Source organism: Macadamia integrifolia, chromosome 5 (assembly GCF_013358625.1).
Source record: "Macadamia integrifolia cultivar HAES 741 chromosome 5, SCU_Mint_v3, whole genome shotgun sequence".
NCBI classification, from domain to species: domain Eukaryota; kingdom Viridiplantae; phylum Streptophyta; class Magnoliopsida; order Proteales; family Proteaceae; genus Macadamia; species Macadamia integrifolia.
Genome location: NC_056561.1, coordinates 8,136,777 through 8,163,015, shown reverse-complemented (window position 1 = coordinate 8,163,015; position 26,239 = coordinate 8,136,777). Strand labels below are relative to the sequence as shown.

Below are 26,239 nucleotides of genomic sequence, written 5' to 3'. Positions count from 1 at the left end.
ACCCTTCCAACTAAAAATTTCTCCCTATGCGTACTTACCTAAGAGAGTAGAGAGTGTTTTCAATCATAACGGGTATACATATTCCAAAATGTATGTGGGACCAACAAACTCTTACTCACGAATTTGGAAGAGAGAGAGAGAGAGAGAGAGAGATTATCTTAGGGCCCGTTTGATAATGTTTCAAGAAACGCATTTTTACCGTTTTTGGAGAAACGGAACAAAAAGCGTTTGATAAAACTGTTTCGTTTCACTTGTTTTCAGAAATAAAAATAGAAATTTTTACCTATTTATGGTTCAAGAAATGACCCAGAACTTGTTTCGTCATTTCTGGAAACGACTTGCGGCCATTCTTTTCGCTGGTTACTATCGATTTTCAGAAACATGACTATCAAACACCTTCAATTCTGTTTTTGTTTTTAGAAATGGAAATTTATGTTTTTATCATTTTTTGAAACAGAAACTGCAGAAACGTTATCAAACGGACCCTTAGAATGAGGGAGGAGAGAAGCGTGAATTTTATAAATTGTGTTCTCACCATCATATCTATTTATAGAGGGAAGACACATTTGAGATACTTATATAAAATATTGTGTCTAACTGATTTGTCATGAAATCTCAATAGAAGATTTTAAATTTTTTATCACAATCACAACTTTTTATTATAAGTACTTTTAGTATAGACACAACATTACGTATGGACATGCTTCTTGTATGTAGCTAGAGCATGTCTTCATATCATTTGAACTATGTATAGATGATTTTCCATAAACATAAGGGTATGATTCGTTCCTCTTTGTACATATAAGGGCGTGACATCCAAGAATCATCTCTCTCATTCATACACCAAGGGAAGTGTCTATGCAAAGGCACCCCTTCTCTTCACTATAAATTATAGGCCATCCAATAAGAATTACATTCACATATGGCCTCCTGCCTCACAATGCCATGATACAAAATGGCATGGTGATGGAAACCAAGCAACACAAAAATAAATATTTTTGAATCTTTGATTTAAATCCATTTTAAAACCAACACAGTTGATGAATGAATCCATGGACAGACACCTAATTTTGTCACATAACAACTTAGATGAGACTGAAATTTGTAGATGAATATACTATAACATTTCCTACTAAAATGTCGCAGTTCAATCAAACACAGTTGGCTAAGGACATCAATGGGTGCTTGGACATCAATGCAAAAGAATGGCTTTAGATGAGAGGGTACATAATTGAATTTGAACCTAAATTATGACGTGTATCCAATTCAGACCACTTCTCGTATATCCAACAATCAGAATCTTCATAGATTTTTTTCATGTGAAAACATTTTGAGTGGCCATCTACAGGGCCTCTCCAATTTGCTTATCTAATAATTAACCTAACAACTTTGGAAAAGACAATACCTGAATTTTATAGTTATGAAAAAAAGGAAAAACAATTGCAACGATGTCACATTCAGTACGTAGATTTACACTCTTTCTTATTAAAACCCACTCCTTATAGGATGATTCGATTTTTCACCTCATTAATGAAAATTTGGGCTCTAGTGTCGTAGCAAACACTTTTCTTAAAAAATTTAACATAACAAATTCACGATTGCATGAAGTTCCATGAACTCTCAATGCAATGACTCCTCTTAGAATCAAATGACCATAATCTGCTACAGTCAAAATTTTATTTTTGTATTTTCATGTGTACCTTGTATGAGAAATTTACAGAGATTTTCTCACCGAAGTGGAGTTGACACTAGCATAACCCTAGATATAAAGACAGGGGACACGTGAAACCCCATGTGTCATATTCCATTGTACAATCCAAGTCGCATTAGCCATGTGACAAATCAGTTGGCCACGAGTTCAAATAAAGTGAAAAAGAGAAATGAACAATAAATGAAAGGCCTGCAGGGAATTGAATACCATCGACATGAGGACCTTACATAACGACCTCTTACCAAATGATAGAATTAGGCATCATTTGAAAACGTTCCTAGAAACATATTTCTATGTCGAAAAATGAGAAAATGGCCTTAAAAGCATTTGACAAATTTGTTTCATTCCACCTATTTTTAGAAATGTAAATAAGAATTTATGGCAATTTATGATACAATAAATGTGAATGGCGAAACATGTTTTACTTGTTTCGCTATTTTTAGAAACAATTTGAGACCAAAATATTGAGGAAATGCCCGATAAAAAAAATTGATCAGAAGGCAACTTGTTTATCAAACACCAAAAATTCCTTGAAGGTAGTCCTTGACGCCATTGTCGGCGTTGTAGATCTCGGTGCGGACAATCCAAGAAACAAGTTTATTAAACACTAACAAATCCGTTTCTCTTCCCAAAAACGTGAAAAATCGTTTTTGTTGTTTCTAGACACAGAAACATTATCAAACGGTGCCTTAAAGTTCCAATGTTGCTTCTCTAGGGTAAGAGAACACTACCTAATAGTGTATGTATACATTAGCATCCACAATCAATGGGAGAGTGAGGGCAAATATTTTCAATGGGACAAAGGAGAAGGGAGAGGATTCCTAGCGAGAAGAACAACATCCGACTATGTGCTAGAGTAGAGAGGAAGATCACATGGCTTAATAGTCTTAAACGCAGAAAAATCCTCTACGGTGAGGTAGTGAGCCGCAATAAGGATCCAATGGCTGAGGTGCATATTAGAACCCTCCTAACCATTGGATCTCCACTGCCACTCACCATTCATCGCAGAAGATTTGAACCCATCTTGAACCCAAGACGTGCATTACACCGTGATGTCTTTAGCCACTGAACCAAGGGGCTATTGACAATGTTGCCTTATATATCCATTGTACTCATGTTTTATGTCCTTTTCATCTATTGAGATTTTTTTTTTTTCAAGGAAAAGGGGGGGGGGGGGTATGCAATTTTCAAGATGGATCCATCTTAAATACATGGCGAAGTCCCACATTCAAAAGGCACTCATAATGTAGACAAATCTAAAATTAAAAGTATGATCACTTTTCTAGTTAGGAACATGATGAAAGAGCATGAATGATGCTCGTATGCTTCATTTGGCTACAATAGTAATGGTCCATTAGGATTTTATATTTTTCTTTAGTTCACCCGTTTCTTATGTAACAAAATTTTTAGTTCAAATTCAAAGAATCCCATTATTAGTCTTCATTTGGTTGGAGATGTGAAGTGTAAAACAAAAATGAAAATTATTATTATAATAAAACTCTGTTATTTTTGTAAAGGAAAAAAGAACCATGTCTGCTTATGTATTTCTACACTCAGACATAAGCGGGCATAAAAAGATTGTGTTGCCTTTCCATCTAGATGCTTCTCCCGTCATTCTTTCATTGGTTTGCATGCTGGCACAATGACTGCACGAGTGGACATGGTTCTCTTGTCCTTTTTCAAGTATAGATCACAAGACATTTATTATGCCATACCTGCGTGGACAGATTGCTATATCTATTCCAACTGCTGAACAAAAAAGATATATTCTAGATTGATCAGGTGTCAATTTTTAGAATATATTCAATCGAATACCCTTTTCTATTGGCACACATCATGTGTACCCATATTTTCCCACAAAAAGTCTATTTTGATGATTAAATTGGAAAATGATCTCTATGAATTTGTGACACAAGCAAAACCTGTTATTATTGTCCGACCTCTATGTTTGACTTAACTGCACAATTGTTGTCGTTATTAATTCTTAAAGTTCCCTCTTAAGGTGTACTCAAATCAAAAATTAAAATATTAAATGGTAATGCTACATAGAGAACGCCTTGGAACCTAATACCTTTATATAGTCATATGCATTCATTGAAAGCCAACTATACTCGGTAATGGTCCCATGCACCTTTATGGACAAGGTGAAGGAAGGGTTCATATATGGTTCCCTAAGGCCAACCTAAAAAGCCAACTTTGGTGACCTTCCTGAAATTTAATACGATATGGTAAGATTCTGCTCTAGCCTCCACCATGATTATATAATTTACAAAGGAGGTAAAAGATTTTGATCCGACCATCTTTTTATGTAAAAGTATCATCTGTCATACCACACCTCCCACTATTTAATATTCTGTTATTGATTTGGACCAAGGTCCATAACATTAGCTATGAACCCTTGCATCACCCACATCCTACTTCCCAATTAAAAGGTTTCTGCTAAGAGTAGGAGGGTACTCAACTTTTCCATTACCCAAGCATTCCACAACATTTTCCAATATAAAATACCAATTAAGGAATGGTTGTTTTTGGATATATAAATATGGGAGAGGGATAGGTATGCCGCTAATATCAAGTATGCTAGTGGATAGCACCAATAGGAACACATGATGGAGTATCATTCAGGAATGATATAAACGTCATTTCAGAAAAAGGGAAGAGAGAGATAGACACAATGGGTGCTAGCATACATGATATCGGCGGCATACCCGACCTTTTCCCTATAAATATATATATATATATTTTTTCTTTAAACCTTACCCTCAGCCATGTGTGCAGTAGTCTGTAGCCTTGTGCATGTGCGCGATAGTATGCAACCTTATGCGAAGTAATATAGTCAAGTTTGCAACCATATGCACTGTAATCTTCGGCCTTATGCGAAGAACTGCAGCCATGTAAGCACCCATGTGCATGGCACAATAATCATTGTCTGTGGCCATGCACGCAATAGTACAATCATGAAGTGGTGTTGCAAGCAAATGTGTTGGATCTAGCAATATATTGTTTTATGGATCAAGGTATCAATATTGTACCAGTCAATATGTATCGCTGAGCCACACTTAGGGTCATTTGATTTTGTTTTCAGAACGGTTTTTCCATTTTTTTGTGCTCAGAAACAGAAAAACGCCTCAAAAACTATTTGATTTTTCAATTTCGTTTCACTTGTTTTTGGAAATAGAAATTTATGCCAATTTCTGTGTTTGGAAACAGGAATGGAAAAACAAGTTTTCTTTCTATTTCTAGAGACAAGTGAGAGGAACAAAAATTATCAAAAACTGATACTTCACTCAACCTATCGAAACCTCAACCTATTGTTGAAACTTCTCACTATCCAGATGCGGCAATTCCAATCTGGTTGTGCGAAGCTCACAGTTTTGGATTGCCTTCATCCTTCTGAAACTCATCCCCATGAAGCATATTTACAACTCTAACGTCATGCCTTCACTTATGAGTTGCATACCTACAACATCGTGACTTCACTTATGTCTTGAACTCGACTACACTATTGAAGACATTTCGAAAAATAGAAAAAATCAAATACTTTTTCACAATTTTAAAAATCGTTTCTTAGCATAGAAACATTAAAAACCATTTTTGTTGTTTTTAGAAACAAAAATAAGAGAAACAAAATCAAACGGGCTTTCTTATAATAGATTAAACCAACAAGTTCCCCTAAATTTATGCTAGAACCCAACTATTTTATTGTGCCACAAAGGAAAAACTCATCCCCAAAGGATTATTAGGTTGGTTGGATCATAAATTGGACAAATGACATTTCAAGAATATACTCTGTATATCCAACCATTCTGTTTAAACGGATAATGTCTTATTCATTATGACTTGGGACTTTAGAGTATTTTAATTAGAAATCCTCAATGTCATGAAACACGTGGTGGCTTTATTCGTTAAAAATAACAGGCGTGTTAACGGGACACCCAATTAAAGGGATTCCTTGGCAAATCTTCCACTTTATGGTCTCCCCTAATTTCAATAAAGTGGGACCATGTTTGTCTTCAAATCAGGAATACCTTCACTTTGAATTGGGTTAAGCTTGTCTAAGATAAAATTGCATTATCACCCTCTCAACTTTGGTCTTTAATGCAATCCTCTGTAATTTGAAAATAACATGAATACCTCCTCTAGCTTTGAAAAATGCCAAAAATATTCATGCCGTTAGTTTTTCCTGTTAAGTGATAGATGTAATTGGTAATTTATATAGTGAAAGACAATTATACCGTCACTTAAAACATCCAACTTACACCCAAAAGTACAATGTCTATTTTACCCTTTAGACATCTTCTACCTTATGTTCCTCAAATCTTGGATTTTGATGAAAGGAAGAAGATAGGCTCCGGCAATCTGCAACTCTCCAGCGAATTTTCTACTCCAACCCTCCGACGAAAAGACTCGAACTCCGTCCTCTGAAAACAAACAAACCCAGTTTTTGTGGTTCTGTGGATTAGTGGGTTTGGCCGGATGGATTTCGGGCGTGGTGGGTTTGAATGACTTTGTGGACTCTGAAAATGATTTTAATCCTCTGATTTCAAAAACTAGGCAAAAGGGGTATGGATCTAGGTTCCTTAAGCAAGATAGATCTAGGCCTGTCGAAGACGATTGAAGAAGCTGGAAAAAAATGCCAGAATTGAGGAAACCCTTAAAAAATGCCTCCACGGGCCATCCATCAATGCATATAGACATTGTCTGCCTGTCTTTTGCTCGCAGGAAATTCTGGCCTCATCTCCAATGTCCTGTCATGGATGCTCGTCTATTAGAACAAGCTCAAGTTATCTTTCGTCCGACATCCATTAATACGCCGTCACAATGATTGTTCTATCTGTATATCTGGAAAAATTTTGAGTTAGACATAGTCATTGTTGGTAATGAATAAAAAGTTCCCTAATACAGATTGGCATCCCTAACCATAATCTAGAGAAAGGCTAATAGAACCTATTTTCCTAGAAATAGGAACATATATGAAACTAAAGAAGAAATGGGACAGGAATTTGTAGAATAGGAGAACAGAACTATTATAAGGGATACGACTGAATTCAGCTAAGAAATAAAGAAGAAATCGATGATCAGAATAGGCGGTATAAAGGAGGGAAAATGATAAATCTGATAACTAAGTTTCAAGTGGATGAATGGCCAAGAAACTCAAATGGAGTTTTCCAGGGAATCTAACAGGATCTGTCAGATTGACATAGGAATCAGGTTTTCATTGTGATGTGGGGGTTACAATTAGGTCTGATGTTATAAATATGAGAAAGCAAGGCAAGGTTGATACCCATAATAATAAGCAGTTAGATAGTTAATTCCAGAAATCCGATTTGAAAGTTATTGATAGCTGAAATTCACATATGAAATCTTGAAGCAATTTAATCACTGTGCAAACAGACATGGACAGAAAATGGATTAGCAAAATATATCAGAAAACAGGGTATCATGGATTAGAAAATAAGGCTCAGAAACCGGCTTTTCGATGGTAGTGACAAAAATACAGGTTTGTGATAAAATAAGAAAATGGAAGGAGGAAGGAAGAGGATATACCTGGGGCGCGAAACTTCATCGGAGGGGAGGGGTACACACAAATGTACGCCGGAAGCTAGAGAAGGGGATAGTTACAGTTTTGGCTGTCCAAAAATAGGGGCAAGGGTAAGATGGTCAACTCACCTTGAGTGGGGAGTATTTTGGGTATTAAAAAAAAAGACTAACAGACCTTCCATCACTTAATAGAGATGGCTAACAGCAAGGACTGATTTGATATTTTTTAAGTTATTAAGGTACGTCTTTGGTATTTCGAAAAACATAGAGGGTGGCATTGAATAAAGACCAAAGTTCAAGGGGGTGGCAATGTAATTTTCTCAAATTTATAATATTAATATTTGAGTTAGTTGGATTTGGAGTCAAACTAGCCCAACCTGGATTCAAAACTCTATCCCCTACTGTTAAAGATAGTAGGAGAAGGTTTTCCTTTACTTATAAAATAGGGTTCAACTACCATTCCCCCTCCCCCTCCCTCAATTCATTGCGTGATATCCTTTCAACACCATTTAAAGGCATCAGTTGACCGTGACCTAAGAATAACTTGATCCAAAATAGTATTTGAAGACTAACACCCTCTCACACGAATTCGTTTTATTATTTTCTTTTTTTTGTCTTGACCATATAAACCCATGTGGATGATGTAGTGTTTCTTGTCTTGTATCACTAATATTTTGAATTCCTTAAAGAAACTAATATGAAAAAAAAAATGCCTTTTATGTGTCAATGCCCATATAACCCTTTTTTTTTTATCGTACGTTCAATCTCCATAAAATTTGTTAATATATATCAATCATATGACGCACTCTGTATAAGATTTCATTATTTATTGTTCAATAATGACAGAGACATAAAATTTGTCTATGACTAAATATTAATGTGAACAACACATCCACAAATTTTGGAGCTAACCAAAATAGCACGGGAAATTATAGCTTAATGAAGAAAGTGGATTCGGATCATGGATTGATGGAATCCTAAACAACATTAATAAAACCAATTTGATGATCAACCCATGAGGCCATGCTTGGCTTGTTGGGTCCATTTATTTATATATTTATTATTCTTGATAATGTTGGGTCCATTTATTGAGATGTGGTAAAAGATGGAGTGTAGAGAAATTATTGATCAGAAAGGCGATTAACCAATGCCAGTCCAGTCTATGCTGTTCTCTCAGAGGTGGATTTAGAGTCAAGTCTTAATCTAATACTTTGTGGACTACTAAGATAACCCACCAAATTCGACAAACCGATCTAAAGGTCCTCTATTTACTCAGCAGTTGAAATAGGTTGGGATAGTTTCCTATTTGTATCAAAACAGTTTTCCAACCCAATATTGCATGTAGTGCTAGTGGGGAGACCAATTAAGGGAGGCATACCGCATACATGCATTCAATTAGAGGGTAGTATGGTCTTTTTCACCCTTGTGTTTAGGAGTAGGGGGCATGCAATCAAGTAACAATCTTTTCGTTTAATTATTTTTAAGGAAAGCATTCCCCGAAAGGCAACGTGACCCTTGCGTTAGCATAAGTTCCAATCGGAACATTCATAGAAACATCAACAGGGGATAGAATTTTTGTCTTTCATGAGGAGTGGGACGATTATTTCACCCCTTATGTTTAGGCACAAGGGCCATGCTACCTTTTGAGATTTTTTTTCCCTTTATTTTTCAATAATCATTGTAATAGTCTAGTGCCTTTCAATATCTTTTTTATTTTTATCTTTGTAGAAGTCACATCTTATAAAGCATGTGAATGCTCTAACGAGCTTTACCAAAAAAAAAAACAGTTCTAGCAAAATAACGATCCTAATCCAACATTTGTTAGATTTGAATGAAAGAGAGGTTTTAATTATTTGATAAAAAAGTTCAATGACTCATAAGAGTGCAAGTTCAATTCAGTTACCTCCTCTCCTATTAAATAATTAAAAGGGCAAGAGATTGTTGCTCGATTGTGTAGTCTCTGCATTAGTGCGGAGCCAATAAAATTGCACATAGAGTATCAACATAAATAATATATATTTTTTTTATTTCACAAGAAGTGAAATGGTAAAGTCACCGTCATATCTGAGTGTATGATCCACATGATCAAAAAAGTTTCTTTGTCCCTAAATAAAATTAGGAAAAAAAATTATCACATTGCTAGATTGCAATTTCCCTCACATGTATTTTTTTATTATTATTTTCTCTTACTTGATCTGAATATTTGAGCCTCATAAGATATATATATTATATTTTTTTTCTTTTTGGTACAACATATACATTACTTTTTTTTTCTTTTTTGAAATATACATTAACTTTGATCACTCTAATATCTTATGAAAGAATGTGATCCATCAGAGAAAGTTTTCTCCAGAACCCCTTTAAACAACTTCCTCATAATTGCCCATGAAACCAACTTGCAAATTCCCTTCAAATCTTGTCATCAAAAGTTTGTCAGTTACTTTTATTCCCAAGCATCATGTAACAGCCAAAGGAATCAGGACCACAATATCTTCTCTTTAGGACCCTTTTCAGCCTTGGGCCATACAAGGGAAATAATTTTAGTGGGGAATAGTCTTAAACCTACCTACTGGAAAATAGAGAAGAAGGATATTGACAAAGACACCCTTAATGGTAGTTTCATTTAGCATTTGTGAGCATCTCCATAATGTTAATGACATAATTTAACTTCATGTAGTTTTATTTTTTTATTTATTTTTTTGATAATATTACCTTCATATAGTTGGATATACTGGTATAATAATAGGAATTATTTAAGAAGAAAAATTCCACATAATATGGAAGGGAGAAAAAAACCCACAATGTCAAAGTGCAAATTCTTATACATATACCCCACAATACTCTCTCTCTCCCTAGTCCCTCGTTATTAAACACTTTCTAAACTATTCGTCACTCATCTTCTTATTGTTCGAAAGCTACAATGTCGTATTGTAACAATATTTAAATAGTAATTAAATAATTAAGTACAATCTATTACTTCAACAACATTACATCTAAAAAAAAAAATTAAAAATTAAAAAATCTAATTGAAAATCTTAGTGACTGTATTTAATTATATCCATCTGAACCATTATTGTTTCTCATATTATTATCGCTCATCAGTTTATCCTTATAAAATCCAATTTGCTACCCTTGAGGGTCCATAACCCTTACCAAAATATAAATTGTCCAAATTCAAATCACCAGGTTGCTCCCATTAGAAAATGTCACCAACCTCACAAAAAAATTGGTCCCCATGTTATACTGTTTGGTTGTTCTTCCATATGCCTTTGTGATTCCTAATGGACATTTAAGAGGAATGGGGAAGGAAAGTGGTTTAACTCCTATTAAAGTATAGAAATCAGTAGTCTCTTTAAAAGTTAGTCTTTTAAGCACAATCATGGAAGACATGGAAGATGGGGTAAATAGGAAGAAGAAAGGCTTAACCATGGACTAAAATGCATTTCCATATAGGTAGCTTGGTGCTTCTAGGAATGAAAAATTTTCACCGCTCTTGCCAAGCTAACATATCCCTTAGTTTATTACATAGATTTTAATGATGATATTCGAAACATCTAATCATTTCGTGGAAAATGAAATTCCTACAATCATTTGCATTGAATCATAAAGATAAATATCTCAAATTCTGATAATCCTTATCCATTTCAGCTGATTAAGCACAAAACATTGGACCTAATAAATTTTCAATTAGTTTTTTCTAATGTAAACGCATATCCATGCATACTCACATATAATAAAAACACCACTAGGACACTCTTGTTCCATCAATTTGATTTTAATAATAAAATATGTGCATGTAGATGCATAAAATAATATATTATGGATGTAGTGATTGAATAAATAAAAAGAACAAAAAAAAATATATATTTTAAGAGGATAAATAAGAATTTTATTTTAAGAGGGCAAATAATTGACTTCTATGCAGTCCATTACAATAAAACTTTATAGTATGGATATAGTGATTGAATAAATAAAAATAAAAAATAAAATGAGCGGAGTTTCTACACGGGCACACAGGCGGGCACTAGGTTATGTCATGTAGCAAATCATATGAGGATGAAATTTTGTATACAAAGAAACACTAGATCTTCTTCTAACATGCTGAGTTGTTGCCCGATCGAAATTGACCAAGTAGCAAAAGAAAGTATTGGCAGATTCAAAGTTAATGGAGAGGTTGTACACTAATATATGGATGGTTAAAAATTTCAAGGGAAGATGCTAATATTTAGTAAGGATGTGATTGCAATTGATTGTGGTCAATCAAGACCATTTGCTATATATTGAACAGTTTAATTTGCCATATCACCTATCCATGTGGAAGAAATAGATAATCACTTGCCTACCAAAAATAGAAGAAACCACTTGAATTGATTACACCTATAAAACCTAATGGTTTCTATGTCTTCATATTTAGGCTAAGGTTTTGTTTGGTTGCAAGGGAATGCAAATTTTTTATGTAAAGTGAAATTTTTTTTCTAAAAAAAAATAAATTTAGATGTTTGATTGCAAGTGAAATATATTTTACATGTGAAAATTTTTTTATTTAACCATTAAAATTTCTCTTTTTATTTTTCCCACCAAAATGGGAAGAAAAAAAAAAAAACTCTACTCTCACGATCTCTCTCCCACTCTCGCGACTCTCACCTTGCTCATGACTCTCAACGATTTCTCTCTTTCTCAAGCGACTCAATTGGGTTTGTTTTGACCAAAAGACTTTGGGTTTGAAGCAAATGGAGCATTACTGACCTGTTGGGCTTGCTTTGACCAAAAGACTTTTGGAATGGGCCTTTCAGTCGTTATCACTTGTGATCTATTACTATTTTATTTTTGATCATCTGTTATATTATTTTAAATATTTATTTATGTTGCATTCATTTGATATATAGAATGAAATGATTTATTTTGGTTAGTGATAGAACATAGTATTTGATGACATTTGGTTTGATTTGGTACATACATTGAATGACCTGATTCACATAACCAATATAAATTTTGAGGAGCTATCTGGGTTTTGGATTGAAAAGTACTCTTCCCCCCCCCCCATCTCTTTTGAGGAGTTTGGTTGGATTAAAGCTTTACATCAATTTTACATCCAACCAAATAACTATGGTAAATTAATTTCACTTCACTTCTGTTGCAACCAAACGACTCAAAAGGGAAAAAAAAAATCGCTTCACTTCCCTTCACTTCACTTCACTTCACTTCACTTTCCTTTCCATTTCCCTTGCAAGCGAACGCAGCCTAAGCCAAGGTTGATTTCTCTAATTTCACCTCTAGGTTAGCCGGTTGACCTCTTAATTTGCCAATTTCAGGTCCACATAAACTGTATGGCCTCTCATGTTTTAGAATGTTGAGATTGAATTTTATTCATTAAAAATATTTTTCAAAGATGAACTTTGATTTCAATCATTGCTGAAAGCTTCAAAACAGAGGCAAGACTTGGGCCCCATAAATCTGAAAAACACAAACCCACTAAAGGCCCACTTGTATTTTTTGTAGGTTTGGGCTAGGCTTAAAGCATTGGGCTTGGCCCTATTAATATGCAATTACATTGAGCTTTGTAGATTGTCATCCTTAAGTCCAAACTTCAAATACTACCTTCATCGCCCTTTAATGAATAAATTTGTATGGTATGGGTTAGCATATTCAGGCTGGGCTAGGTTGGATAGAACATTGACAGATTGGGCTAGGGTTTTGATTTCTCAGTTTTAGGTCAGGTCAGGCCGCGCTTGCGCTGGACTGGGTTTTTTATTTTCAAAACTTCAGTCTAGCCCACTCGACTTCCTTCCCTCTGGAGGATTATCCTCTGCATTGAGTGTGGTGGTGCGGTGAGCATCGGATGGTCGAGATCATCTGGGCATATGCCCTAAGATCATCTCGACCATCCGATGCTTACCACACCATGCGCACTCACTGTAGAGGATAATTTTGCTCCTCTCCCCTCTCTTTCTCTAAAATCCCCAAACTGTAAAATTCTTCCCTAAAATTTATCAAGTGAATAAAAATAGATAATTAGAAAGAAAATGAAAATATGAACTCTAAAATTAGTAATAGAAAAAAAAAAAAAACAGTGTGGCCCTTACTTTAGCACGGGGCATAGGGCCAGGGGCCAATGAAATGCCCATAGAAACAGCAACATGAGTAAGATTTTTATCTTTTGTGAGAGGTGGAGTGATCGCTTCAGAGCCCTCTGCATCTAAGTGTAATCGCATAAGCTATTTTTGGGCTACTTTTTCCCTAAAATTTATCATCGTCACGTTGATTCAAACATTAAAAATAAATATAATTGACTCATTTATGATCAGTTTTCTTAATTTGATCAATGTTACATGCTCGGGTTTGAAAATTTACCGATGAGATCATTTTAGATCCTCTATAACATTGATCCATTTGTTGTTGGTGTATGATGTCTTGTATTCTGTCGCAGTTTAATCCAGGGAGTACTAGTGCAGCACCTAGACAGATAGGATGGCGGTCTTGCTAGTCGGTTAGCGGGCCGTGGGAGTTGCAAGGGGGCAGGAGGCCCCCCTGCATAGCAGTGGGTGTAGGGGGCGTAGCCCACCGTTCGAATTTTTTATTTAAGGGCAATTGTGTACTTTCGGATTAGGGTTTTTTCGCTATATATTTGTAGCGAGGGTTTCTTTCTCTGTAATGCAAGCAATACTGAGAGATGTGAGGACGAGTGCTGTAACTCTATTCTCCATTGATAGTGAAGCAGGATCTCATCTTACCGGGACGTAGGCTACCTTATCAAACCTCGTAAAATTCGTGTGCATTATTTATTTTGTTTTTTCATTATCTTCTGCATCGTTTTAGGGTTGCGTTTCTACATTTATCTCCACCATTTCTTGCCATTTTGGAACGCTACAAAGTTCACCCCTTCTGCTTTCTACATTTATCTCCACCATTTCTTGCCATTTTGGAACTCTACAAAGTTCACCCATTCTGCTCAACTCGAAGTAAGCTTCACTTCTTTCTCCGGCCTCTTTGCTCTTTTTGGGCATCGAAGGAGAAGGTTCAGATGAAACAGAAAAAGCGACAATCCTTCGAGAAGGGAATTTCAATTCAGGACATTCTATTAAGCAAGTGGCTCTCAATTCGTGTTATGTTTTCGAATTTCTCCCACCAAATCAAAGGTTGATGCTCATCATAGAAATGGCTGCAACTCTCGCTGGCAGCACCATCGTTCAACCCAAGACTGTTTCTTCTAGAACACTAGCAAGTCCTCACGTTCTCTCAAGAATCTCTTCTCCTGCAAGTGAGTCGATCCATGAATTGCCTTTCTTTGATCACTGTTTCGAGTTTTTTTTCCCCCCGATCTGATTTAATCCTATTCCAAAATTTGGTACTTTTATTCATCTGTGTAGAAACTATATATGGATCTTTAGAATTTCGAAACAAACGTTTTCGAGTCTCTGGATTAGGTGCTATCCCTTGCACGGTGAATGCTTCCGTTTCCATTGAGGATAAGAAGGTTGATAATCCAATCGTTGTCATCGATAATTATGACAGCTTCACTTACAATCTTTGCCAGGTATCTTCGAACTTCATTTCATTGATCAAAGTTGGTTTCTTTGAACTTCCAGGAGGAGGAAAATGGGGAAAACTGTGTTTTTGCTATGAATTTAACTGTTGAAAAGATTTTCCTGGTAGTTGGGTTCATACATGTACATGTAACAAAGGTGTCCCTTATTCTGTGTTTGGTAGGCAAGAGAATAAAAGAAAATAATTGAATCTATAAAAGAAAATAATAGAAATGAAATGAAATGGAAAAAAAAATTTGTCTGTTTGGCTTCCAATAGAAGAAATAAAAAATTTTCTATTTTCTTGTGTTTTGGGCAAGACTTTTTTTTTCAACAGCGCAAGAAAACTTCACCATTCCCATGGTGAATTTTGAAATTCAAAAAAGAATCTTCTCTTGGTTCAGGAGCCAAAAGTTTCAACATGTAAAAAGTAGGTTCTTTGAACCAACCCACATCCGACCCTAATTCAAAAGCACATAGGAAACCCTCACACACACATGACAACGAATGTTCCTCTCCAAAGGGCTTGCATCTTTAAAAAGAACCTACTTTTGAGGGGGAAAGCTAAATTCAAAAAGACCATTTTTAAAAGACTATTTTAACTATAGTTTGAAACTTAAACTCCAACATTTTCCAACTCAATTATCAATCCTTTGTTCCCTGACTGCATTCAACTCTGAAAATTTTCTACTCAAAAAGACTGGTTTGACGATGATTCATTTATTTTACCCTTTTCTATTTTTTTTTTTTTTACTTTATGTGCCCAAACCAGAAAAGATTTTCTCTAATTGGGTTTACCTTTTATGGTGTATGAAGTATATAGGAGGCCTGGGTTGCAAATTTGAGGTTTACCGAAATGATGAACTTACTGTGGAGGAGTTAAAGAAGTAAGAAATTTTCTCTCTAGTTGGTTAAGTGTCACTGCCCATTTCATGCATATGATTTGATATGGGGAAAATACCCAATCTCCCTGATTAAGGAAAAAAAAAATCCTTCCTAAAGCTTGCTTCCATCGCAGTTCAGACAAGATGTTCTAGAATCTAGACAAGGATCAGCCATACTTATATACTTGCGAACTCTAATATATTCTTGAGATTCCTTCTATCCCTCATATACAGGTATACCGTTCCCTGTTTCATCTTCAAATGGCTAAATACACTGCTCTTGACTGCATAAAAGAAAACGGCATTGATGTTGAATGTTGGTTGCCAACTCTGTATCCCAATGAGAGAAAGAAAAAAGTTGAAATCTCTCAAGGCGCTGCAAAAATCCTTCCTAAAGCTTGCTTCCATCGCAGTTCAGACAAGATGTTCTAGAATCTAGACAAGGATCAGCCATACTTATATACTTGCGAACTCTAATATATTCTTGAGATTCCTTCTATCCCTCATATACAGGTATACTGTTCCCTGTTTCATCTTCAAATGGCTAAATACACTGCTTTTGACTGCATAAAAGAAAATGGCATTGATGTTGAATGTTGGTTGCCAACTCTGCATCCCAATGAGAGAAAGACAAAAGTTGAAATCTCTCAAGGCGCTGCAGATTCCCCCTCCCCCCCCCCCCCGCCTCTTTCTTCAGGGTCATACTAAATTAATTTTCCTATTAGCATGTTATATTCAATTTCTTAATGAGGGATATCAGGGTAATGTCCTCTTGACATAATCGTCTGAGTGAATTGGAGTTGTTTTGGGCATGCCATATCTCTGGATATCCACTACAAGTGAATTTGTTTTGTCATATTTACAGGAAGAATCCAAGAGGAGTGCTTATATCCCCAGGACCAGGTTTGAGGACTCCTATCTTATGATTGTTTAATAATACACTGTCATGTTTGTTGAGTGTAGTGTGTTTCCTTCTTACAGGTAAACCTCAAGATTCAGGGATATCATTACAAACTGTTTTGAAGCTTGGACCCACAGTACCTTTATTTGGTGTATGTATGGGATTACAGTGCATAGGGGAAGCTTTTGGGGGTTCGTACTCATAAATATTTACCGAATGTATTCAATTATTGAGTCTCCTCTTTTCTTTGTTGGTAGAGGAGTCAAGTACCTTGACTGTTTTGCAGGAAAGATTGTGCGCTCTCCTTCCGGTGTAATGCATGGGAAAAGTTCTCTTGTATACTATGATGAAAAGGGAGAAGATGGTCTGTTCTCGGGATTGCCTAAGTAGGTTTTCAGTTTTCCTTTTCTCTCCCGCACCTGATTTTCAAGTTGCAATTTTTTTTTATTTGGTTAGGTTGCTTAATGTCTAAGTTTATGAAATTTGTGTACAAGAAATACTGTTTATTTTTTTAATCATGGGAAGTATCAAAGTTGCTTTAATTTGTCATATTAGAGATTAACTTACTGAATTCTACGTGTTCTTTTACAAGGTCTAGATACATAACGTCAATATTATTAAGGCATGCACTTCATGCATGTTCCTTACACAGCTACGCCGTAATCAAGAGGCACACTCCTTATGTAAAGTGCTTCACTGAGGTATTTGCCTCTTTGTTTCTGTGCACCTTTATGTCCCCTGGTTGAGCAGCTTTATCGAAGGAAACAATTACATCCTTTTTTTTGCCATTGCAGCCTTATAAGGTCTTGCCTTGGGGAAGCCAATAAAGCTTACTCCATAATTTCCTAGATTGGTTAGGCTTTAGAACTTGAGCTTTATATATATATATATAAACACACACACACACACACACACACACACATGAATGAACTTCTGATCGTTTGCTATAATTTTTCACTTGAAGAAAACACCCTCTATGGTGTCTTCTTTGCTTGACAATTTCTTTCATACAAGGAAACCCCTACATTGCCTTTTTTAAGGATATATACTTCCCTTAATACAAGGACCACTCCATCTCTTTTTCTCTCCAATCAAAAATTTGTTTTTTCTTATGCATTCTACTTTCCTATTCCAGGAACTACGCTCTCTTTCTGTCTCTCGGTTCATGGTTACATAGCCTATATTTCTTAAGAAATCATGGACTACGTGATAAAGTTTATCTTTTACGCCATAAATTGAAAGTGAATTAGAATATCAATTTATGATTGTGTTTTTGTCCTGTTGTCATGTTCTTTGTTTTATCCTTTTTTGGGCTGAAATAGAAAAATCGTTATGTTTTATCCAAACCCTTCAAGAATCTGTTGAATTATCTTATTGTAATCATGTTCTTTGTCTTGCCTTATTTTTTTATTTTTTATTTTTTTGCAGCCAACCAATTTATAGTTTTTTTTTCCCCCCATTAATTATGCAATGTTTCTCCTATTAAATTACCTAAGTTGGTGGATGAGTTTTATCTCTGATTGCAACACCTTTATCTGATTTTACTTCATTGAGAACATGGTTACATATTGTTCCCATGGTCCTTGGTGAGGTGCATAAGGCCATGGCTGCGCTCATGAAGGGAGAATACACTTAATGCTTGGTAAAACTCTACTAAATATGGAATTGTTTAGGTAATTTAATTAGCTATAATGGCAGGCCTAAAATGACCATAGGAGAAGTAGTGAGGAAAGACATGCATAATTTAGGTCTTGTCCCAAGTATGACCTCAAATAGAGCCGATTGGAGGGCAAGGATCCTTGTAGCCGACCCCATTTAGCTGGGATTTTACTGATTTTCTGTTGTTGTGTTCCTTTCCTTTAGCTATTACTATTCTTAATTGGTCTTTGCACGGATCCACGTAGTCGACCCCATTTAGTTGGGATAAGGTTGAGTTTGTTGTTTTGTTGTATGCCAACCTATTTAGTTGTTGTCCATGTCTTTATTCTCTATGTTCTCAACAATAACTATATCCATTTTTTGTTAAACTTGAAAATATGGTTGACTATCTGTGTGATCATGCAGCCCTTTCACTGCTGCTAGATACCATAGTCTTGTGATCGAAAATGAGAGTTTTCCTAGTAATGAACTTGAGATTACAGCATGGACAGAGGATGGATTGATAATGGCTGCTCGTCACAAAAAATATAGGCATCTTCAGGTAATGTTTCCATCCCTTCTTTCCTCCAAAATTATTTCATATGGGAAACCTTTTCTTTAGAATGTGGATTCTGTGTGATGGATCTGCCAATTTAGTAGTTAGCACAATATGGAATATGTGTGGTAGGATACAGTGGTGTATGTTGATGGTGCCAAGAATGTATTAAATGAGTTGGCACCATTGCTTTTGTGGTATTCCTGTTTCTTTCATTTTTAGCCACTGATTCCTGGTCATTTAATATATTAAGAATCTCTTACTGCTGAAGCAAGTAGAATTCTTTAATTATTGCATCTGGTCTAAATTGTTGTTCTTAAATTATCAATGATAATTCTATTTAGATTTTTAGAGTATAGACTCTATGATAAAGTAAAATTATATAGGATAGTCATAAGACCGGTAATGTAGAACTAGGATTGGCAAGGTCAACCTAATCCCAAACTGCAGGATACTTATCAAAGAACAACCATAAACCAACCCCAAAAAACATGCACAGGAAATCAGACTATAAAGGACTGCAGACAAAAACTCCAGCAAGCTTAGATGATGAAATAGGTTAGTAACAATATGGAAAATATGTCTAAACAGCAAAGGAATCAGAAGCAAACAGATCTATGCTATCGATTTCAGTTTCAGGTCTGAAAACAGGATAACAGTCACTACAGGACAGAATTGAGGGGATTTTAACTCAAAATCAGGTGGTCCAATAGGGCTGTAATTTTGGTCAAGTCTCACACTAGGAGTCTAGGAGAGGTACATCTTCGATCCAAATTTGAGCTTAATCAGATGGTTGGTCTGTCCAGGAGAGGACTGGAGAGCAAGAAATTCTGGAATTTTAGGGCAGAACTGAGAAAGGACCAGATTAGTTACCTGTGATGGATTGAGATTGGAGTTGCAGGTCTTGAACACCTTGAACAGCAAAGAAGAAGAAGATAATAAAGTAGAAGAGGACCTCTCGGGCTTCACACCGCAAAGAGTCAACTGGATCAAACACCAATTCCATCAGCCTTGATCAAACACAAGACAAAATCTCCATGGAGAAGACAATAGCAGCAGCCATTAATTTGTTAATCAAAATCATTCTCGCTTTAGGAGCCTCATCTTTATTTATAATGATGTGGGAGGGAATTACAATTTAGAAGGTTCCTTAAAAGGAAACCTTAACTTACTAAAAACTGGAATTAGAACTAACTGAAATTAGAAACTAACTACTAATGACTTGACTCAACTAATAACTTGACTCCTAAGGAAACAAATATAACTTAAATTAAACCCAACTTAAAAGGAAACTAATGAGTGGGCAAGCCTGTGGCACAACGGTTAAGTTGCACTATTACAACATATTGGTCACAAGTTCAAAACTTGGAAATAGCCTCTTCTGCGAATTAGGGGGTAAGGCTACGTACACTTGCCCCTCCCAGACCCAGCAGTAGCGGGAGCCTCTTGCATTGGGTTTCTCTTTTTTTATTTATTTATTTTTTTTTTAAGGAAACAAACTAGTAATCCGGTAGGCAACCTTAAAGCCCTTCTTTTGGGCCCATAAAAGTGGCCATTACACTCAAAACACATGGGATCAAAGGCCCAACTTGTATGGAACCCAACCCTAGGCATATTCCTAATAAAACAAGCCTATTTTGGTGATTAATCTGCATCAACCGGCTATGATGTATGGGGAGGAATGTTGGGTAGTCAAGAAGCGTAACATAGATAAGTTGAGTGTAGCAGAGATGAGGATGAGATGGATGTGCGGCACTAGGAGGGATAGAGTGAGGAATGACCGGCTTAGAGCAGATTTGGGAGTTGCTCCAATTCAATACAAGCTTAAAGAATGCCGCTTAAGGTATTTTGATCATGTTCAACATAGACCTTTGAATGCTCTTGTAAGGAGGAGTAATCAAATACAAATGGAAGGAGTTAAAAGAGCTAGGGTCAGACCCAAAATAACCATCAAAGAGTTGGTAAGAAGAGACATGTAAAAGTTAGGTTTAGATTCTAGCATGACATCATATAGAGCAGTTTGGAGGGCTAAGATCCATGTTACCAATTGCATTTAGGTGGGATGACCCGGAGATGTTGCTTTGATATGTTTCTTTTCGTTTTCGTGCCCCTTTTCTTTCTTTTGATTTTATCTTGCTCTATTGCAGATCCATGTAGCCAACCCATTTAGTTGGGGAAAGGCTTTGATGTTGTTGTAGACTCTATGATAAAGTCTGGAAGGGCTTTATACAGCCATATTCAATTATTCATTGGAACTTTTGGGATGTGGACATGAAGGTGACAGGTTTGGGGAAGAATGGAGGAAATGGATCATGGCCTGCATAACCACAATCCCTTTCTATTCTTATTAATGTGTCCCTAGGAAAGAGTTTTGGAGTGGCAGAGGCATGGGGGACCCTGTTTGCTAAATGTTAGGGTAAGTTTTGAGCAAATTAGTTGTGATGCGAGAATGCAATTGAGGGCAGTGGGTTGACATAGATAGCTTCTTTTATTTCTCATCTGTATGTCATTGATACCTTAGTTTGCTTAGGCCCATTAGCAACCGAGGTGCTCATATGGGGGCCACTTGAGGAACCATTAAGCCATATCTGGACTACGGAATCAGCATGAAGAAGACTGTTCATCAAATTGTGTCATAAGGAGCAGACATTCCATTTAACTGCTTGGGGATCCCTATTCGTGATTATCTTAGTTTGGGAATGATATTGAACTCAGTTCTTGAAAATGGAAAATAGACTCTTGGGCTGGACATGTAGATGCTTGGCAGGAAGATTATTATTGGTGCAAAGCATTATTCATAGCACTGATGTGTAATTAGCATCAAGATTCAAGTGGTTGGATCGGCCCTGGGTATCAGTCTCCCAAGAGTATGGAAAAGGTTTCATATTGGTGAACTGATGATAGAGAAGAAAGAAGCTTCTTTTGGTGAAGTGTAAAAAAGTCTACCGGACAAAGAAATCCACGGTTTGAGATTTTGATTGATGTGACTGAGAAAAAGGCCCTTCTAGGGAAGTAGTTATAAAGTGGCCTTGTTGAGAGAGGTCTAGGTCATAAAACTCCAAAATAGTGAGATGTATAATAAAATGACATTGTTTCAGATCTACCCTGTAAAGTTCGTCAGGTAAAGGTTTGAGGATGCAATTTTGGAATAACAGATGGATGGATTAATGGAGGCTAGATGTGTGATATTCTTTATGCTTTTGAGGGGAAGGGTGATCATTGTTCGAAGCTTCAAGGTGACCGGTGATATGGAGATTTCTTGAATATTATCCAAGGATATGATGATATCTTGGGTGTTTCCTAAGGATATCCAGTTCTCTCATTGAAAAACACAACATAGAAATGAAGAGAAAAGAAGAACTACACCAAGGCTGCATTGTTATTAGGATGGGCGATAAAAGATGGCCCTTGCGCTACCTCATTTAAATCTACAAATAAACTGATTACTAACGTGAGAATCTTGGTATTCTCACCCCACGTCCCCACCTATGATCTCTCAATAATTGCTACTCAATTTTTAACCTAGCTTTTGACGAGTTAATTGCTAACATGGTCTTGGACTGGCTATTGCTAAGGTCAGTCACTTAATAGCCAGTTATCGTATACACCATGCACTGAAGCAGTAAATAATTCTGGGATTCGGCATCATTTTCTAAAACCCTATCTAAACTACATTAACAACTTTCTTCAACATTCTCCGTATAAGGTTCCAATATTCAGGATTTCTTTTGTTGTTTTTTGATTGGTGACTGAAGTATTGGAAGCTTTAGCAAAATTGGAGTGGGGTTTGTCAGGCCAAGGATGTGTTGTCAATCCAGAATTTGTCAATGACAGCAAGAAGGTTTCCTTTACCTTTTCTCATTGCTCTGTTTGTATTTTGTTGTCTTTCTTTTCCCCCTCCTTTGGGGGCTGCTGTATTCTTCTCTTTGGTAGCGAGTTGTTTTAATCTCCCAAAAAGGAAAAAATGCTTTTGCCTTTGGTGCCCCCCACCCCTTTTGGTCGATTTCTTACCGAGAAAAGGTTTTGAGCTTCATCTTGTCTAGTACCCTTTTTCTAATCTCCGAATGGTTGAAATTGAAGCCCTTCTCAAGTCTGTTTTGCATCACGAAGAAAATTCTAGTGAGTCTCTTGTATAATCAGTTTTCATAGTGTATTTATAGCATCCCTCAGGTTTCACTCTAGCCCAATCACATCAACCCAGCCCTTCAATGAACATGGAATTCCCCTAATGACTCCTAAGTTTCATTTCCTCTTTCTTTTTTCCTTCCGTGCCCCGGGTTTTTTTTTTTTTTTTTGGGGGGGGGGGGTGGGAGGACGTGTCCAGAAGTAAAACGAAGAAGGGAAAATATTTTACTTCCATACTATATTTATGGTCTTCGGGCATAAAATAGAGGATCCCACTGTAGAACTTCACTTACGATGGAACAAACTCTGTGATTAAAAAATTTACTTTCTTTTAAAATTCCTGGTATTCTATGTTGAACACACATGGAGCCTAAGCAAGCAACAGTTTTATTCAGGCAAGGTAATGCATATGGTAATCTGGGATTCTTTTCTTATTGATAATGGCAAAGTACTTGTAAAGGCATCTGCACCATATATGATGCAATTGGGACTTGATAAATCAACTTCTGCCTCTCTTAGTGCAACAATACCTTTTTCAGAGAAGGATATCCCTGACAAAATCAGTTTTTGGGGTGGGAATGATGAAATTATTTTGAGCCCCATCTATGAATCAAGACTTATAATTATAGATCTTACTTTTAGGCACCTCTCCCTTGCCACGAAAGTGGTGAGGGGCTCATTTTGTTTAATGCTAGGAAGTTATCTGTTTATGAAGTTGTGGAATTGCAAACTTTGTCAACCCCCACTTCCCAAGTTTTCCTTTTTTCAGTGGTTGTGAGGGAATGGATGGAAGAACAAATAACTATTTACTTGGAGCATCACAGAGTGTAATCTTAATGTCAGTATAGGAAACCCTCTTCTCACTGCTGGGATCATACATATTCTGTCTCTAGTTTTTCAATCACCCCGTTGCTCAATATACATTCTAGTAATGGATATATCTTCACACATCAGAAGTTTAGAACTACCGTGTTGTTCCACCATTTTACCATGTCACTAACTGGCAAACCAGGCTTCTGATTATCTGAAGCCTTAAAAATAACCTTTTCAAATTGGGGTCATTGTGGAAATTTCCTCATTAACTTGGGATAAGGCTTAGTTTGTTGTTGTTGTTGTTGTTGTTGTTGTTGTTTTCGTGGTCATTCTGGAAATTACAACATCTAATCATTGAAGAAAGAGGAAGATTATTGCATCTGTAGAACATCAAAAAAAAAAAAAAAAAAAAGCGTGGGTATTCAGAAGTCAAAGGAGCTTCTTGACATATATACAGAAGATAACATCCAGTTCTACGTGAAAGGAGGCAGGGTGGATTAACAACAACAGTTCATTCTAGGAAAATTCGTTTGAAACCATTTTGTAAGTTGTGAAATCAGGGTTCAAAGAATTGGGATCGGATTGAAATCATCCGGGGCAATCCGGAATAGTATTTATAGGGTTTTTTTTGCCGATTCAACCCAACCCACATTGGAATCAGATCAGTCACTGATTCTGAGTACTCGAACCTTGTGTGACACAAGTTCCTGCATGGGTTCTTTTCGCAGCTTTGGGATTTGAAAGTGGCACCACACCTAATGATAAGACTGCTTCAAGTTGAAATATCTCATGTTAGCTTATGAGCACCAGTCACTCATAGAGCATGAGGACATCTGTAAGTTGTTGAAAGCGATATCTATTGAATAAACATGCATACAGGTCTTGCTTCTGTAACAAGTTGAATTCCCAATTATGTGGCTTGTGAGTGCAAAGAAACGATCAAGTGGTCTCTAGGCTTTTAAATCGCTTAATATAATATACAAATGGTAATGGATATTCGTTCACCAAAACTTCATTGTCGTTCCTTCTCATTTACCTTGCTTTGGAATGTTATCAGTTTGCATCTTTCTCTTTCCGTGATAATATTGTTATCATTTAGTTCACAAATATGTGCGCAACAATTGCAGGGAGTTCAGTTCCATCCTGAAAGTATCATAACAGAAGAAGGTAAAACAATCGTCCGAAATTTTGTCAAAATGATAGACAGAATTGAGGAGAAAGCTCCAAACTGAGGTTTCATTGCAATATTCTGTTACAATAATAGCATTGTGTACAATATACTGTAGAAGAGTGCAGAGGTGGTTGCAAAAATAATATTCTGTAATAGGGGCATAAATTCATAGCATTTTGACCAAAGTAATTTTTAGTGTACTCCATTTTTCAGTTACCATTTCTTCAATGTCTTTCAGAAGTTGTGGAATTGATTGCAGCTATTATAAAGTTCAGAAGTCTTTAGCATCTCTTCTGCCAGGTATAGATGGGAAATCCCTAACCACATAAATCCATTGATAAGAGTTTCCGATGTTGTTTCGTTCTGCTGAGCCCAGGGATGTTATCAGATTGTGATTAGTGGCCTGAAGGGTGGCTGCAAAAGGGCCCAAAGGTTTCCATCAATCGTTTGATCTTTCTCATTTGTGAGAATATATGCACAACTGATGCTGGTTCCACTGACTTGAGGACAAACTTGAGTGTCCCAGTGTATAGTGATCGTTATCAGGCATGTAAATCCTTGGATCTATCTGGTTTGAATAGCAGATGAAGCTGCTTCCACGCTCTAAAAGATCAGCACATTTCTGGTGTTATACTATGATTGTATGGTTGGAACCTTTCTTTCTCACTCTTTCTTAACTCTTACCTCAATGATCAAAACATCCAAGTTGGCCACCACTGGTGCTCACAGCTCTTTCACAACAGTACAGAAGAGATGAAAATATGACAAAGATGGAGATATGGTCACAGGCGTGGCGTGGCATCTCTTCCTTTTTTCTCTTTATGTGTGAGATAGCATGTCGATGACAATGTTGATGGAGACCTAGATGTCTGTTGTGTGATGTCTATTCCCCTAATCCTTTGAACCTTACCTGATTAAATTCAAATCCTTGTGTGGTTGAGATACTTGGTTTAGATAATGGATACCTAAGTTGCATTTCGTTCACCCTTTTTTTGTCTCCTTTATCATGTTGAACATTTCTAGAGCTTTCAACCAGATTTTTTTTTTCTAGAGCTATGAACTCTTCAAGGCTGGCTGAACTACCAGCATTAGGCATGGTCAGATTTTAGATCTGTTTTCGGTATCTGCTTTATGTGCTCAACTGAACTGAGTTTAAAACACCTACTCTTCAGTGGAACTAAATACGAAGAAGTGTTTTGACAGTTCATATGAACAGAGTTTAATCCTGCTTCCTACCATCTGGGCTGGCATCAGGGACCCAGTTTCTCTGGTCCCTTAAATAGTAATTGAGCAATTGAACTTGAAACTGCTGTGTGTCATGGATTGTATATACAAATTACAAGTTTCAGTGATGTTCATGGGATCTCTTGTCCTTC

The 26,239-nt window shown here is 36.4% G+C and overlaps 1 protein-coding gene across 13 annotated transcripts; it reads left to right on the top strand.

Moving 5' to 3' along the window:
• The first annotated feature begins 14,015 nt into the window (after nucleotides 1-14,015).
• On the top strand, nucleotides 14,016-25,847 carry LOC122079319 (anthranilate synthase beta subunit 1, chloroplastic-like). Of its 13 annotated transcripts, none has more exons than XR_006140413.1 (9): nucleotides 14,016-14,510; nucleotides 14,620-14,786; nucleotides 15,592-15,662; nucleotides 16,525-16,562; nucleotides 16,641-16,751; nucleotides 16,847-16,946; nucleotides 17,153-17,261; nucleotides 18,625-18,760; nucleotides 25,240-25,847. XR_006140413.1 is itself a non-coding variant. In XM_042645688.1 (9 exons), exons 1-8 carry the CDS (start codon nucleotides 14,393-14,395, stop codon nucleotides 25,146-25,148), a joined length of 813 nt encoding a protein of 270 aa, XP_042501622.1. In that variant the 5' UTR covers nucleotides 14,037-14,392; the 3' UTR covers nucleotides 25,149-25,163; nucleotides 25,252-25,847. The 13 variants fall into 13 exon arrangements, 9 of the variants coding, with proteins under 9 accessions (XP_042501622.1, XP_042501623.1, XP_042501621.1 ...); XR_006140412.1 differs by having other exon boundaries at nucleotides 25,164-25,847; XR_006140411.1 differs by having other exon boundaries at nucleotides 25,102-25,847.
• The last annotated feature ends 392 nt before the right edge of the window (nucleotides 25,848-26,239 follow it).